The 17,348-nt window shown below is 47.2% G+C and overlaps 1 protein-coding gene across 6 annotated transcripts; it reads right to left on the reverse strand.

Moving 5' to 3' along the window:
- Positions 1-1,212: 1,212 nt before the first annotated feature.
- LDLRAD1 (low density lipoprotein receptor class A domain containing 1) lies at positions 1,213-17,294 on the reverse strand. 6 transcript variants are annotated; one of them, XM_016120377.2, is made up of 6 exons: positions 10,701-17,294; positions 10,167-10,221; positions 7,429-7,554; positions 5,375-5,512; positions 3,489-3,617; positions 1,213-2,288 (listed from the first exon to the last, which is right to left on the reverse strand). In XM_016120377.2, the coding sequence occupies exons 1-6, from the start codon at positions 10,719-10,721 to the stop codon at positions 2,140-2,142; spliced, it is 618 nt and encodes a 205-aa protein (XP_015975863.2). In that variant the 5' UTR covers positions 10,722-17,294; the 3' UTR covers positions 1,213-2,139. The 6 variants fall into 6 exon arrangements, with proteins under 6 accessions (XP_015975863.2, XP_015975862.2, XP_036090277.1 ...); XM_016120376.2 differs by having other exon boundaries at positions 7,429-7,557; XM_036234384.1 differs by lacking the exon at positions 10,701-17,294 and having other exon boundaries at positions 7,438-7,554; positions 10,167-10,519.
- Between the last annotated feature and the right edge of the window lie 54 nt (positions 17,295-17,348).

A 17,348-nucleotide genomic window follows, 5' to 3' on the forward strand; every position in this document is an offset into this window, starting at 1 on the left:
CTGGGAGTTTTTCTTATTCCTCAACTTTTTCTTCCCCCAGAGATGGATGTCCTGTTAGAGAAGGTATGGTCCAGGGCAGGAGGCCACGTGCTCCTTCTCAGGCTCCCAGACTCCTTTGTCTTCCTCTTCACCTCCTTGACCCCTCTCCCTAAGGCCCACGTGTTCCACCAGTAAGTAGCCCTTAACCATCCCCTCTTCTCTGCCCAGTTGGTCCAAGCCCTGGCATCTTTTTCTTGGAGTGTTATAATTAAAGGTCATTGTATCTCCAGATAGTGTTCTTGCTTATCACACCTTGATGACACCCACTGTCCTTCAGATGAAGTGTGACACACTATGCTCTCCAGGATCGCGTCACCACTCACCTCCTATTGTCTCCTCCTACCGATGCTTTGGCCTCCCTGAATCACACTGGCACTGACTGGTGAGCTGTACCCTGTCACACCCCCTTCCCTTCGTTCACAAGGCCTCTCAGCCGGGAATGCCCTTCTCCTCTGCGTGTACCACCGGACCTTCTCCTGGGCCTCCAGAGCCAGCCCAAGTGCCCCTCCCCTGGGAGGGAGGCCCTTCTGGATTGGTCATGAGAACCCAGGATGTCCTGAGCATGCAAGCAGCTCCTCACTTGTGCTGTAGTTGGAGAGAAACAGCCGAAGGTGACAGTGCCCAGGGCTGACCATCCCTCAGGCAGGTTCGCTGAAGCACCCTGTTCCAGGAACTGGTCTTTAGGTCATCTGGCTCAGAAACGTGATTGCGCCCTGGCCCCCGCAGGCCCCTCCTTGGTGCCCTCAGGCTAGCAATTCCTGCTGTCCCACCCACCTGTCCATGGTGAGACGCCTCCTTTGCGAAACCCTGCGCTCCTCCTATGCTGGGACCCAGGTCTTTTCACTCCTCGGTGCCTGGCACGCAGTTGACCCAGAGCAGGTGCAAAGAGACTGTTTAGTGAGTGATGAATGAATCAGAGCTCACCTGTCTCTCAGTTGCCCATTTTCAGTTTAAAATTCACACGAGACTGACATATAAATCTGACTTTATTAATTTCCAATGGGGATACGATTATCTTTCTCAACAGGAATCTTTTTGGGGTCAGATTCCAAATCTCTCAGAACAAGGGTGGGACACTTTCTGACCTTCAAGCTACTTTTGAAAATACCCCACAGGGACTCTGCATGCACCCCCTCCCCACCCCCATCCCCATCCCCCACCCCCCCGCCAAGATATAATCACATTGGCGGCAGGAAAGGCTTCAGGTTTGGGACACCATAGACTGTGTTGGAGTCTCAGTTTTAACAGTGACTTTGCTGTATGATCCTAGACAGGTCATTTCTCCCTCTGGGCCTCAATTTCCTCATTTGTTTAATGGGGATATCCATCCTTGGCTCTCTGGGTGTTTTGAAATTGGAAAGGTGTACAGAGAAACAGCTCATCCATACTCAGGCTCTGGGACCAAAATACAATCCCTACTCCAAGAAACCTGGGCTGTTTGGCTGGGCACTGGTGATGGGGTGGAAGGCGGAAAGTGGTAGGGTAGAGAATAGGATGGCCTGAAGGGCTACTCTTTCTCCAAACCTTCTAATCCACAGCTCCTAGATGGCTTCCTACTCACAGGATGACAAATGCTGCATAGCAAGTGAGATGTCCTGTGCTCCGTCAGTAGGGTCTGCTAGGATTACTGAGATAAGAAAAGTGATAAAGCTACAGCCAAGCCCAGCAATATCTGGGTACTAAAGGGACAGGAAGTGGCATGTACTTCACATATGTGCCATCTATAAAGGCTAACCTTCTTGGCTTGGTGTTCTCCAAGGGGTGATAAGGTCAGGATCTGAGAGCCTGTCATGGAGCAGACAAGCCATTTTCCTCTGTGGGGTCCCAGAGGCAGGCCTAAAATTGTGGAAGCAGATTTCCCTCATTCTTGTTGGGAGCTGCCTAACATGGTAGTGAGCTCCCTGTCACTGGAGGTATTCAAGGAGAAGCTGAACATCTTTAAAGCAGTAGAGGCGATTCTCATTCAGAGGCAACAGTGCATAGATCTCACTAGATGATCTTGAAGGTTCCTTCCTGTCTTCGTGTTCTTGGATTTGACTCTCACGTGAAGGGTTATCAGTGCCACTCCAACCAACTTCTTGCTCTGGCCTGGGTGCTCACTCAGAGTCCAGGACAGGAGTACTCATCGGACCAGTCGGAGCAGTGTTGCACGTGGTCCCGGCAGAGGCTCCTTGGGATACAGCCACAATACTTGAAGACAGTTGAAGGGCAGCGCCACCACCCAGGGCCACAAGGTGGGCACTCAGTCACTAGGGGGACAAGAGCCAATGGAGTAGAAGCCGCAGTGTCCTGGAGTGCGCCAAATACCAGGACACTCCCTAGTTCTGACACCGGCCATGGCTCCCTAAAGCTTCATGCCACCTGGCATAAGTTGACTGTATTCCTTATTTCCGTGTGGGAGAGAGAATCTAGACCCCAACTCATAGGCTGTATGACCTCAAGCAAGTCTCTGACCTCGTCTGAACCTCAATTTCCTCATCTGCTCAAGGTTGTTATTAAGGAAGAGTGCCAGGCACATGGTCAGGGTTCAAAAATTAATGCATATTGTCTCCCCAGCACCCCCTCCCTCCATCACCCTGACTCAGCCACACAGCCCACTTAGAACGCCCTGAGGATGACTCACAGACTTCCCTCCTTTGCCTTGTAACTTTGACCTCAAGCATTCTTCCCTACACATCCAGCTTCTGCCTGTTGAAACCTTGTCCATTCTCTGAGGCCTGCTTGAACACCGAGGGAGGTCTCCCTTGAATCTTACCCCCTCCCCCTCAAAACAAAAACAAAATCCTTCCCAGGTCCTCAGCACTTCCTTTTAGCATTAGTATGATGTGAGTTCTAGGGGTGGGACATATGTTTGACTCCGGAGTATCTCCTAGCAGAACCTGGCAAAGGCCCAGCCCCCAACACTGCCCAGACAATGTTTGTTGATTAAACATGGGAAAAGAGATTGAAAGGAAACCAGGGCAGTGAAAGTCTGGGAGTCAGGAGGCCTGGGCATACGCCCAAGCTCCTTTCTTATCACTCACTGTGTTAAGCCCTTTCTCCTCTCTGGCCTCAGTTTACCTACACATAAACTGAAGCCAGTGATTCCTGCCTTGCTTTCTTCACAGGGTTGTTGGGAGGTGCAGAGGAGATGAGAGGAACCCAAGTTCAAATCCCACTTTGGCCATGTACATACATATCCCTTCCATGATCACCCGCTGAGTCTGTTTCCTCATCTGTTTCCTTGAAGGCAAGTTTCCCGCCACAGAAGTATAAACCTCCAGAAGAAGCCACAGTGTGTGCTAGTGAGCCCCCCACTACTGGAGGTATCCAGGCAGGGGTGGAAAACTTCCTCCTGGGATGCAAGGAGGGGATGTAGTGAGGCAACCTCACAGCTTCCCTGGTCAACCTCTGCCCTCTGACCACTGCCTGGCCACCTGCCCCAGCCCGGCCTGTGTCCAGATCCCCACCTGGGCTCAGTTCATCTGAGCAGTCACCGCAGTTATTGGTCCCATCACACTTTTGGTCCGAGTAGATCCAGGAACTCGGGTTTCCACAGCGGACCACGAGGAAAGTGGGGAGGCTCTGGGGCACATCTCCTACAGAAGGACAGATGAGGCAAGAGAAAGTCCACATCTGGCCACAGCTGTCTCATCCTGGCCACCCTAGCAGTTGCCAAACATGGGGTCACCATGCACCCATCTTAGGAAGGGAACAGGAGAAGGTTTCTTGGGGAGGAGGTTGGGTCAGGGAAAGAGGGGTGTCCTTTCCCTTTCTAGCAAGATGCCCAGAGAGGTTGCCTCTCCTTTCCTCATTCCCTATTTAGCTCTTCCTCATCCTCACCCTACACCATTGCCTGAACTAACACTCCCTCTAGAAATGTCCTCCTCGACACCTATCAAGTCTAGCCAGGTTCAAGTTCCTTCACCTCCGGGAAGCCTCCATCAACTGGAACATAACAAGAATAAATATGAAGAGTTGTGCTTGGGTCCCAGAACTCAGAACTCAGAGTATATGGGTTCACATACCTTATGAGAGGGAATCAGAATACCTTTCTTGAAAGTGGGCTCTGTGTTAAGCAGCCATGTGACAGGGCTACCAAAAATTAACACGAACTTGGGCCACATCACTAGAGGTATAACTCAGACCTGGGAGGGGAAAAGCCTTTGTTTCTTGGACTAGCCAGAGCTGATCAGAAGTGTCATGAATGGTTTTGGGGCCTGTCCAGGGAGAGGGACATGGGCAGTTGGTAAGTGCTCTGTGAAGTGCTGGGAGTGAGGAAGATCTATCACAGGGGGAATGGCTATGAAATTTAAGAGTATGGCCCAGAGAAGGGAACACTCATGGGGTCAAGAAAGCAATCTCCAAATCCATGTAGTCCACCATCATAGGAGATAGATTAAAATGTGGTTCATGGTGGGGGTGGGGGCAGGAGTTGATGAGGGGGCAGAGTTGGAACCGTTCAAGAATGCTACTGGGAGGCAGCTTTAAACTCAAGACAAGGGACATAATCCCATGGAAAAACCCATGCAATGATGGGTACAGCTGCCTCTCATCATTTGTAGTGAGCTCCTTATCTCAGGAATATGTAAGTAGAGGCCGGGTGGCCTCTATTGGCTTTGTTATAGAGGGGTTTGGGCATGAGCTTGGACCTGGACTAGATGACTTTTAAGATCTTTTCTAATCTTGAGAATCCATGATTCCCCCAAAATCTCCCCCACCCCACCCATTCCAACTCATCAAGCTTTCTCCCTCCCTGATCTCTCTCTCCTAAGAACTGTCAGGTCTTTCAGGTCTGGGACCAGATCTTCCTATTCATTCATTCACTCATTCCATCGTTAATTCAGCAAATCATTCCAGATACCCCTGTGTGTCATGCCCTGTGCCAGTCACTGGGGCCCCAAGATCAAATAGACCAGGCCTGCCCCAGAGGAGTTCACAGCCTGATGGCCATGGCAAATGTGCCAATCAAGAGTGACAACCAAGATGACTAGGGCTGGGACACAGGGAAGTACAGGGGCTGTGGTAGCCCAAAGGAGGGATCTTAACCTCATCTGGGAGTCAGGGAAGGCTCCCTGGTAACTCTGCCATGAAATTTGAATATAGGTTCTCTGGGCACAGAATGCAGTGACGGGATTCCCTAGTGTGGGCATGTATGTATGTATGTGGGTGGGGGCAGGCATTCCTAGATGAGGGCACCATATAAGCAAAGGCCTGAGGACATGAAAGTATCTGGTAATTTCACGGGTGATTGAGCTTCGGTTTGGCTGTAGAGATAGCTGGAGTTAGGGGGAAACAACCGAGGGGGGCCTGGAAGGCCCTTCTGGGGCAGGGGCAGGACTGAGCAGATACTCACGGCACAAGGATTCATCCTCATCCTCGCCGTGGGGACAGGTGCGGACACCATCACAGACTCCGCTGGCTGCGATGCAGCTCCTCCGGTCATGACATAGAAAGCCTGTCCTGTTCGTCAGTGTCACGCAGGCCTGGGCCCCTGAGTGGGCAGGGGAAGGCCCCAGAGGGTCAAGGGCGGTACTCACAAGGCATCACCAGGTCCCTGGCCCTGAGCCCCACCCTTAGTTGGCCTGAGGGGCTGAGCGGTGGGGAGAACTCTGGGCTGGGCACTGGGGGCCAAAGTCCCAGTTCTACCGCTTGCCAGCTGAGTGACCTTGGCAGATGACTCAGCCTCTCTGAACCTCAGGTTTCTTGTCCGCAAAATGGGGATCATAGCACATACCCCATAGAACCATTGGGAAATTTTACATAACCCCAGGACATAGAATGTGTAGAGTAAGTCATGGTTCTTTTCTTTACTGAGAAGTTATTGATGGTCTCATGGGACAGGGCTCAGTCAGTGAAGGGATTTTGCTGGTGGAGCATCTAGTGCCAGAACAGGTTGTCAGAAGCAATATAATGGGGCTGGCTGGGGACCATTATGCCTTAATTCTTTACATCTGGGTATAACTTTAAGGTCTGGAAAGCATTTTCACATTTTTATTCTACCGTTTCCTCAAACCCCTGTGAAGTATCATCATTAGCCCCATTTTATAGATGAGAAAAGGAAGTTCTCAGAGAGGTGGAATGGGTCCAGTCACACAACTAATAACCCAGGCCTGCTGACTTGGCTTTTTCCCAAGGCCAGGGCTGCCTTCCCAGAGTCCAGGAATTACGGGCAGACATCTAAACATGTATGTCCTTCTGAGAGTCTTCCTTTCCGTCCCACTGAGGGGAAACACCCATCCCCAGGGCTGCCCCAAACAATTAAAGAGAAATTGGCAGAGCGAGCTGGGAGGTCACCTGGCTCCACTGGCCGTGCACATGTATACGCATGCACACAGGTTGGAAGTGGGAGTGGTTTTGCACTTGTGCATTTGGGCATATGTGAACTAGGTCTGAGCTCCAGGAACTGTCTCGGCTCGTGTGAGCGGGGGCCGGGGGACTGACTCTCAGAGACACTCACGTTGTCACACACCCACACGTACACACATCAACGCACATGCCCTCAGTGCCTATGTTCCTGCACGGGCACGTAGAACACTGTAGATTTTACTCTCTCTTCCACCTTGCCCTCGACACATGCCTGGCTACAGAGCCATCTGTCAGGAAGGTAGATTGGTGAAACCCCACCCCCAGCTCAACGCCCTTCCATGGCTCTCTGGATGGTCATCTCCTTTCCCAGAGCAGCCTTTGTGGTCCTGGGTACCTGTCCCCGCCCACTGCTCTAGGGCATCATGTCCCCTCGCCTTCTTGCAGTTTCTCTTTCCCTTCATGTTACTCCTGTCCACAGTGTGCCCTGTGCTTGGGATGCTTTTCCTGCCACCCCCTCTGCTAACTAATTCCCGCTTAGCTTCATACCTCAACTCCCTTTCACTGGGTCAGAGCCCCTGTTCCAGACTCTCAGAGCTCCATTACCCTCGCCTTAATGCGCTTATTTAATGTTCATGTCGCTCTCCAAACTGTTAGCTCTGTGAAGGCAGGGACAGACCGTGTTGGGGCTCACTACTGAAGCCAGGGCAGAAAGGATGTATCAGACACGTCCCTGTCCTTTATGGTGGAGACAGACTCAGAGACGGATGGCACCACCCAGGAGAGCCAGGCTAGGGAAACAGGGAGTATGTGGCTGTAGGGCTGAGGCCAGGCTTTTAACCAACCTAAGGAAAAGGGGAGGCTTCCTGGAGGAGATGGGTCATCAGAGCTAGGTCCTCTCAATAGCTCATACTACAGATGTGCAAATAGAGGCTCAGAGACATGTATGTGTCAGTGTGTGTGCTCACATCTATTTACATACCCTAAGGAACTGTCCAAAAGTCATTTCATGGAGAAGCCCGGCAGGATCAGGTTTCCCCCATCTCTCTGTGCCCCCCACCTGCTCCCAGCAAGTCTGACCCATCCTCTCTTGACCACCCTGACCTGGCGTACGTGGTGGCGGTCCAGCGATGATGATCAGCGTGATCAGGGCCGCAAGAGTTATCAGCAGAAGCAGCACGGAGGCCGAGAGGCAGGCCCCTTGGCGTGAGTAGCAGAGGGGGCCGCAGCCTGCTGTGTGGATCAGGAAATCAGTGATGGAGAAGCCAGTGCTGGGACCCTGGGATCCTGCTCCTCTGGCTCCTCCTACAAGAGGCCTCTCCCCGCCTGGGGGTCTAGAGACAGGAAGGGCTTCCCTGAGGGAGGGGGCTCCCAAGCCCACCACCATGCTCTTGGTTCTGCCTGTGGGCCCAACCCCACCAAGAGCCCATCACTGGCCCAGGTCCAGTAGCTGGTGAGTGGCAGTTGGGATGAGGGTCTCAGGTCTCTGCTCCACCACCCTCATCCTCCTGTCCTTCCAAGAGGCTGTCTCCTCAGGAGGCAGGCAGAGATGGACAACTGATTACGAAGCCCCTACAACAGGATTACTATAGCAGACCCTTCGTGGCCATTATTTATATTTTTCAAAATAATCTTTACTTCATAGATGAGAAAACTGAAGCTCAGAGAAGACAAGGTCCAGGTCACCTCTTGCAGAGAGCTAGGATGTGAATCTCCACCTGCTTGCCACCAAAACTGGGGCCCTTTCCATGATGTCAACTGATTGTGCATTCTGCAGCCCTCCAGGATGCTGGTTGGAATCCCAGCTCCACCCCTTCCCAACTGGGCCCCAGTGAGAGGTCACTTTACTTCTCTGTGTCTGTTTCCTCATGTGGAAAATGGGGGTTATAATATCTACATTGGGGTTATTGAGACAATTAAGCCAATTAATATATTAGAACAGTGCTTGGCACATAGTAAGTGCTATAAAAGTTTAAGTTATTGTTAGTGTTACTGAGAACCTAATAGGTGCCATGCTGTATCCTAGACACTGTGGAAATAATGATAATAGGAGACATCCTGCTTCTTAAACTTACCTTGCTCCTTTAATTTGGCTTGCTTGGGAAACAATAAAAGAAAGCTTTATTGAGGACCTACTAGGTGTAGAGGACACAAAAGCAGTGGCAGCTCAGGTCGCCCTCTACAGGTTTGCAGTTGCACTTAGGAGACAAGTACGGACAGGTCAAAAGAAGAGTGTGGGCGCAGCTGCTGTTCTCCGAGCCCCAGTTATCTCAGAGAAAGAGGCAGGAGCAGGTCTGATGAATCTGTGTCCCCAGGGCCGGCCCAGAGATAGGCACAGTAGGTGCTTTGTGAACACTGACTCAGAGATCAGGGAGACAAAGGCGGGGCCCCATTTCAGGTCAGTTCGGGTCATTTCCATCCAATCTACCCACATTTGTGGAGCTGCCTACTCTGCTTCCCTACCAATCGGACCTGTTCCTGTGTAGCTCAGAGAGCCAGGTAGCAAGTGTGATTAAGGAAGCATGAGCAAGGTGCCATGGGTGCTTGAAGGAAGGTGGGATTTCTACGGGCAGGTGAGGGGAGGGTGCAAGGAGAGGGCATTCTAGGTAGAGAGCATAGGAGAAGTAAAGGCTTGGTGGATGATCTGTGGGGGAAAGCCAATGGCCTGGTGTGGCTGGAGCCCAGGATGGGCGTGCATTGGGAAAGGGGATATAGTAGGAGATGCAATTCAAATCTAAAACCGATGACCCCCACAGCCCAGTCAGTGGTTCCCTTGTTGTCCGTTAAACATAGTGTAAACTCGGGTAACCAGGAAGACTGCTTGAGGCTAGGCAAGAAATGCCTCCTGGTCAGCCAAGCGCTGCTCCTCAAATATTTGTGTAGCGCAGGCTGTGGGGGCAAGATGGGGCCACAGAGAGAATGGAGACAGAATTGGCAGAACTAAGGCCCACGCCCAGGTGAAGACATTGTACTTCAAAGCCAGAAAGAACATAGGTGCCAATTCCCTCCCCCACCCCACAGGCAGATGGGGGAAAATGCGGCCATTTGTTTCATAACCATGCCCACCATGAGCCAGAACTTGGAAATAAACAAACACCAGTGTGGAGCAACAAAGTCACCGGGGTTTTGCAGAGGGATCCCGATTTGAATTCAAACCTTGTCTCTCCCACCTCCTACTGATCTGGGATCCCAAACTCATCGGCTTCATCTATCATTGTCCCATAACAGGACCCCCCTTCTCAGAGCTGTCCTGAGGATTAAGAGACCATACAGTGCCAAGAACATAAGAGGGCCCTGATCCTTTATGACCATCATCAGTATTTACCTCTCTGGGTCTGTTTCCTCATTAATCAAATGTGGGCCAAGATAGGGCACCTAGTAGATGCTCAATAAATGTGTTTTCCTTCCTTCAGACTGTCCTGGTCACATGGTGAGTAAGTGGCACATAGTTGGTGCTAAATAAGTGTGCGATCTCACCTACTTTACCCTTTACAGGCAAAGAGAATTGCCCAGGTCACCCACTGGGTCAGGTATTGGACGCCAGAGCTCTTTCCTCTATAGGTTACAGGTGGACACTGTATGTGGTGCAGAGCCCGTGGGGTAGACAGCATACAAATGCTTGTGCATGGAGATAATGAATAGTTCTCTTAACCAGATGGCTGTCAGCATAACCAGCCTGGAAGTTGGAAGTAAACGATATCAATATAGGAGGCAGACATCTGAGGGACAGTGGGAGCCTTAGGGAGTGCTCTTTGTGCCTCTGCAGGGAAGGCTCGGCTACAGGGAACCCCACCTTGGGAGGGGGCTCACAGAGCACAGGTCCCAGACCCTCCATCCTTTACCTTCCCTTCCAGGGAGGGCTTTGGTTCCAGTGACAGCATCGCCATTGACATCCTCCTGCCCAAGAGAACAGAGTGAGATGTGGGCCTTGGTGAGGTGAGGTCCAGCCTCAGGGAGCCACACAGAAGAGTTTTTCACAAGGGCCACAAAGAGTCTTAGGTGGATCCCCTGGCTCCTCACTCTCCAGGATGCTGAATGCCCCAAACTCATTACACCCGCTTCACGTTTTCATGCCTTTGCCTGTACTCTGCCCGCTACCCAAAATGCCTTTGCCTCCCCTGCCCACTTTGCAAACATTCGTCCTTCGAACCAACTCAGGCAACTTCAACTCAGAGAGACTTTCCTTGACGCCCCCTCCCATCATGCCGACGGCTTCTTCCCCTGGCCCCCCGCTTCCCTCCCAGAGCCCGCCACCTGCACTGGGTAGCTGGTTCACCTGTCAGGTCCCCATACAAGCTGGGTAGAAGTCTCCAGGGCAGGGGAGAGCTAAGCCATGGTTGGCTCCAGGTCAGGAGCCATGTCAGGGCAGCTCTTACCTGGGGGAAGATCTTGTTCATGTCTCAGGCTCCCAGTGACCAGCTCATCTCCTGGCACTGGGGCCAGCACAGGGTAGTTTCCCTGCTTTGTCACCAGGGGCATCCAAGAGGAGGGAGGATAGATGCCCCGCCTGGCCACACCCACCCTGTGGACAGTCCCCTCCCAAGCTGCCCACGTAGAGGAAAGGGCAGGAGGGCCCTCCTCCTTCCCAGCCCTTCCCCGCTCTGCAGTCTGACGGGCAACTGAATCCCAAGGGGGAATTCTCATCCTACTTGACAGAAAAAGAGCCTGAGGGTCAGAGCGAGAAAAGTCCCTTGAATCACATAGTAGGGGAGAGGGAGAGCTTAGAACCTAAAAGCTTTTCAAGACATGCTTTTTCCTCCACATCAATGATGAGACTAGAGGATCTCAGGTTGCCTATCTGCAGAAAGAATCAGGCAGAAATACCCAGAATTAATATTCCAGTGGCTGAAAGGCAGGAGCAGTGGCTCTCTCCACCTTTCTCATTGGCGATATCTGGTAAAGTTGAGGTGCCCAAAGAGTGTAAACACGTATTTTCCACTGAAATTATAAAGCAGATATAATCTTATTTTCTTTAAAAAAATGGCCACGTGTATTTAAATTTTTTCAGAGATGGTGCCTGTGATAGGGGAGGGGCGGGGCAGGTTGATTACCTGATTAACCCCTTCTCCCCATCCCACCTGTTATGTGTTCTCCTGCAGCCCACTCCCTCTGCTGAGGAAACCAAGGTCCTGGGAGCTTAAGGGTCTGGTCGGAGGCCCCAGACCAAAGGAGGAGAGATGTCTAGAAATGAGCTTGGGGGTTCCAGGGAGGGTCCTTCTGCAGCCTGTCTATCTCTGATGCTCATGGGTTGTCTAACCTGTGACCAGCATTTTGTTTTTTGTTGGGATATAAACGGTTAAGTCTGTGGTGGTCTGAGAGGGTGGGAGAGGACAAAATGGCAGGGGCAGCTCTCAGGGACAGCAGCACTGGAAGGGGCACACACACACACATAGAATCACACTCTATGGGCACTTAACTTTACCAGATATCGCCAAAAGCCTCTTCTAGGTGACTGTACCAATTTGCACTCCCATTAGCAGTGTATGAGAGTTTCTCTCTCTCCAACCTTGAAAATTGTCAGACTTTCTGACATCTGCCAGTTTGGTAGGTATAAAATGGTATTTCAGTGTGGCTAATTGGCATTTCTCTAATAATTCCTGCTGCTACCACCAATCACTAACACTTACTGAGCATTTGCCTTTGCCACATGCTATACTACATGCCTTACATTATGTTAACTCATTTAGTCCTCCCAGCCACAGATGGGGACTATTATCATCTCCATTTTACAGATGAGGAAACTGAGGCACTGAGATATCAAGTTACTTGTCCAAGGTTCACAATTGAAAAGTGGCAGAACCAAGACACAGGCCTGATTGGCTAAAAGGATCACACCTTTACTTCTTCCCATACCCCCAGTATTCAAAAATGTGGTCTTCAGAGCAGAAGCATCACATCAACTGGGAGCTGGTTAGAGGTGGGTCTCACCCCAGACCTACCAAATCAGAACCTGCATCTTAATAAGATCCCCAGAAGATTTGAATGCACAATTTGAAAAGCCCTGCTCTACCCCATGCTTTTAGGTTGCCTTTTTAAAATATATTGGTCATATGAATTTCCTCCCTGGTGAATTGCTTTTTCCTATCTCCTATTTTCTATGGGTGGTTTCTTTTCCTTATTGATTTATGCATTTCTTTATGCTAAATTTGAATAATTCATTACATGGGTTCTACATGTCCCTCCCAGTCTATAGATCATCACTTGCTCAGAGTGACTTCTGGGGGCTCTCTCTACCTTTCTAAATCCATTTTTTCTTGCCCAGAACCAGGTAAAATTCTTGCTTCACTTCTTTGACTCCTACTGCTCCCCTGGATTTACCCTTCCCCATATTTCGTGTGGACTAGGGCTCAATCTTAGTGTGGCTGTGGCTAGGGGAGACCCTCTGGACATGAGATCAGCAAACCTCAGCTTGAGCCAGACAGACCTGGGTTTTGATCCTGACTCTCCCAAATTAATACCTATCTAATTTAAGTGACCAGTTATAGCCTAAGTTTCAGTTTCCTCAACTGAAGAATGGGGATAAGAAATCTTACCTCAGAGAATTGTGGTAAGGATGACGTGAGTGCGCATATGTGAACATGTTCACCCTTTGAGGTGCAGAACATGTTCTGGATGCCTTGGCCTGTTTACAGTTACAGAGAGATCTGATTGAGGGCTGGGACTCTTCTAAGTCCAGGGCCCATCTCTGGGGTGGAGAATACTAAGTGGGCACCACTATTTGATTGACTCAAAGACCCGGGAGATCTTCTTCCAGACCTGCCTAGAGGAGAGGCATAGTCCCTGCCTCAGCGTTTATCACTCCTTCCCTGTACCTTCCACAACTCTGGGAGCCCTGGCTGGCCTCCTCTCCTGAGACTGTTTCCTCAACTCTAAAATTGAGATGTTTAGACCCCATTCTTCTCTCCTAGAGGGATGTTACGAGGACCCATTTAAGGTGAAAGTTATAGTGCTATAAAAGGGCTTTGCAAAAGTAGACAAATGCCCTAGTGAAATATCTATGTAGACACATTTATAAGATAGCACTATAATATTGTTTAATGCAGATGATCCAAATTTTGTTGAAGTTTACATACTTAAGCATTATAAAATTAACGGATGTGGGTAACTGCATGGTGGTATATCTTGAGCTAACACATTATCAAGAGCTTTTGTTGAAACCTTTCATTTCTAATCAGAAGCTGACTTCTTTCCATCCAAGCCGTTAATTATTGCTATTTCAATGTTGCAGAACAATTCAAAGATAAAAAGCATACAAGAGGCAGTAAAATAAGCCCAAATAATTTAGAATTGAACAAACAAAAATATTTCACTCTTAAAATGGCAAGATAAAATTAAACAACCTCTAAACCAGGGATTCAGGGATGGGGAAAAAAAAAATTAAGTCTTTATTTTTACTAACTTCCAACTGAAATGTAGCATTTCCTTCAATTATGAACACAGGAAACAATTGACAGTAGGATTAGCAGTATCTGTCACTTTAGCACTCATAGAAATCACATTTAGATATCATTTTACAGTTATTGCATGTATTTCAAAATAGTAATTTGAAATTATAATAGTTTTAGAAACAGCACTAGATCTTATTTTAACAGAAGTACATAGATACCTATACCACAAAATTTTGAAACTATTTTAGTATATTAGGTTTTTTTTGCAATCCTTCACATTTAGTTTTATGCATGAGAACTCTATTCTGAGAAGGGGTCTATAGGCTTCACCAATTTGCCAAAAAAAAAAAAAAAAAAACCTATGGCATAAAAAAGGTTAAGAACATCTGCTTTAAGCAAATAAGTCATTAACATCACAGGAAGAGATTATTTAATAGTGAAATATGTGAAGCCAACTACAATTATAAATTTCAAAAAAGGTAAATTATGCTTCAGAATTTAATTACTTGAAGGAATTGGATAATCCACATTAATTGTACAAACTGGCTTCCCACAGAGGACTGCATTTCCCACTATCTCAATCTTTTCTATCACTGTACATATCTCCACCCCCCCGACTCCAGTCTAGAACAAGTTATCAAGGAAAGAAAGATAAAATAGTGTAACTCATACTGATGATACTCAAAAGCAAACATAAAATGTTTAGCCACTGGAAACCTGGTGGGAGGCACTCAAGAGCACACTGAGTTAGGAGAGACTGGGTTGGCAAACCTAGAATTTGAGGACAGTGGTAAGTTGACCTAGCATTATAGTCTAAAAATTTAGAACATGAAGTCTGGTAAGTTTGGGATCCATGGAACAGCCTTCCCAGTTTGCTTGGCAACACTCAGATGGTGACCATGTTTCAGAGACCAGTCCTAGGATTACCATCCAAACAAAATGTAGATGTACAGAGAGCCTTATAGATAAGAGCTCAAAAATATACATGAAATAAAATGAAATACGAATATTAGGCATTTAAAAAAAAGCAAACTCTTGGAAGGGAATGAAATTTCCCATTTCAGTGTGCCTGGGTTAAGTACAAAGTTTAATAGGTCTTAGAGGTTACTGTAGAGCTAAGATACTGATGGTCTCTGGACTTGCTCCTCTGGTCTATCACCACGTTGTTGTTGAGTCATTCTAAAACACTATAACCCTCTTGCTTAAGACCTTTCTATGGCTTTCCACCACACTCAGGAGCAAGTACAAGTTTAACAAGGTCCTTTATTATCTGGTCTCATCTATTGCTAAGCTTTTGTATGCTCTATCTCAGCCTGCTAAACAACTTGTAGTTCTCCCACTCTTTTGCCTCCAGGTCTTTGAGCATACTTCCCCACTGCCTGGAATATTCCCTCTATTTTTTGAATTCTCCTTTTCCTCCAGGTTTACACTTGGATATTGCTTCCTCCCAGAGTACTTATGTACTCCTATAGTACTCTGCTTATCCACTCACAGCAACTATCACATTAATAATATTCTTTAGACTTTGAGCAACTGGAGTCAGGTACTTGTTTGTGTTGCAGTCCTATCACATAGCATAGGGCCTGGCATTCAGACTCTCAAGTGATTGTTCAGTGGTTACACTGTAGATCTATTATAGAATATCTGGACAAAATCAATGCCATTGTGTGGTGATAGTGGGGACTCAGTTGAGAATTAACCTCTGTATCAATGGTTCCCAATATGTGATCCTAAAATACCTAAGAGACCACAAAAATTATGATGGAGCTATTTTATATATTTCGAAAATTAGAATGGAAATAGCACATTTATCTAAGACACCAAACAAATAATGAGAAAGTTGTTTGCTTTTGGCTGGAATATCAGTTCAAAGCAAAAATACTAGGTTTCACATGCTCATCTGCAGCCGATTGGCTACTGATGCATCACAGGAATATCTGAGACCAAACGGATCAGATGATATGGCAATTGTTGATTACCAATATATATCATGAATAAAAGGTATCCATCCATAAAGTTTTGTGAAAAAATTGGGAATCTTGGAATTAGATTATTCGTTGTGGTGACTACCACTATCTTTGTAATTGCCTGAACTAGTATGTCTCTTCAACCAGGGATCTAAATCAAGAAGGACCTTAGGAATCTGGGAGGTCTGAATCAAAGATTCAAGGGTCTAAAGGATATGCCTAGGACCAAGATAAGCTTCTCAAGGAGCTGGAAAATCCCTATGCGGTAGGAAAGGTGACACCTGTCTCATGGAAATAAGTAAAGTTGGGCCTAAGAAGGGCTAAACTGTTTAGAAGGGGCCTGGAGGCTCAGCTTGGTTGCTTTTGTTAGAATTTTCAAGTCACTTTTTATGCTGTGTATGTATACACGCACGCGCGCACACACACACACACACACACACACACACACACACACGGGGGGATATAAAGGGGAGGTAATTTTTCTTCTTTTAAAGTAAAACTCTTTTTGAAAATTTCAGTCTAGTTTAATCATACTAAAATAAAAAGAAGGCAGGACATAGTATTTGAAGGCCTATGAAACACCAGGAATGACTGGTTATTTCCACATACAGGAATTGTATCATAAACAAAAGGGGTGAGTTTGACTACCCTTGGATCCATATTTTCAAGACAAATATTATCTCAGAGGTAATCTTATTTAGGAAGAGAAATAAAACCAAGGCCTGGTGAGAGAATATGGAACAATCAATCATACAGTTGCTCCTTTTTATCTATATATTCCTTTTATTGCTGTTTTTATAAGGGCAAGCTTTCTTAACAGTGGACTGACTCCTATAAATCTGCACTTTGTATATTTCTCCTCAGTTTACTTCCCAGGATAGATATCAGTTAAACCTGTTTGTGATATTAAGGAATGTAAGTACGTACTATGAGTGGGAAATAAGATGACCAGGCTTTTGCATGAACCCCAATCCACTCCTCATGTTTTGTAACTGTTTTCTCACAATAAATAAGAGACAAAGACTGCTTGATGACTGCTTAGTAATTCTTCTCTTCCCCATCTCAACGTGTTCACATACTTTCTAAACCTCTATCTTTCGAATCTAGACAAACTATTTTTAAAACCAAAACCTGCATTCTGTGACCCAGGTCTTACTTGTTAATTGTATTATTATTATTTTTTTTTGTCTCAGACAAAGCTAACGACTTAGGCTGTAAGGTTAAGTATGTGACTCACTCATTAGACATAAAGCACTACTGCAGTGCCAGCATGCCCCTGTAACGAAAATATGTTGGCAAAGTTATTTAACATTTCATGGTATCATGACACTGAATCATGTTAAGATTCTGGCATACTATTTTACCTGATATCATTCTTCTTTTAAATCTGCATTATAAAGGAATGATAATAATAGCTTTTGCCAAGTGAAATCTATACTTAATTCTACACCATAAGAGTCTAATTTTACTGTCAAAATGAAAAGTTTTCTCTGAAAATATCTTTAAACTTATACTGATATGCGTTCTAACAGAGAAAAACAATTCTTTGAAAAGACTCATCAACAAAAATCTATAGCCTGTGCAAATAACATAAAATGCACAGGATCGGTTTTGCTTCGAGTTGTTCCCTAATCGTCCTATTATATAGCAACAGACAGAAATAAAACAT

This window comes from Rousettus aegyptiacus, unplaced genomic scaffold, assembly GCF_014176215.1.
Source record: "Rousettus aegyptiacus isolate mRouAeg1 unplaced genomic scaffold, mRouAeg1.p scaffold_m13_p_1, whole genome shotgun sequence".
Lineage (NCBI taxonomy): Eukaryota > Metazoa > Chordata > Mammalia > Chiroptera > Pteropodidae > Rousettus > Rousettus aegyptiacus.

What these genes read in the sequence shown, in the direction of transcription:
- LDLRAD1 (XM_016120372.2), bottom strand. Translation starts at nt 10,374, where the DNA reads ATGAGTTTGGGGCATTCAGCATCCTGGAGAGTGAGGAGCCAGGGGATC. An exon ending in AGCCCTCCCTGGAAGGGAAG is followed by an intron (nt 7,558 to 10,166) that starts GTAAAGGATGGA and finishes TGATCCACACAG; the next exon opens with CAGGCTGCGGCCCCCTCTGC. An exon ending in ACCGCCACCACGTACGCCAG is followed by an intron (nt 5,513 to 7,428) that starts GTCAGGGTGGTC and finishes CTGCCCACTCAG; the next exon opens with GGGCCCAGGCCTGCGTGACA.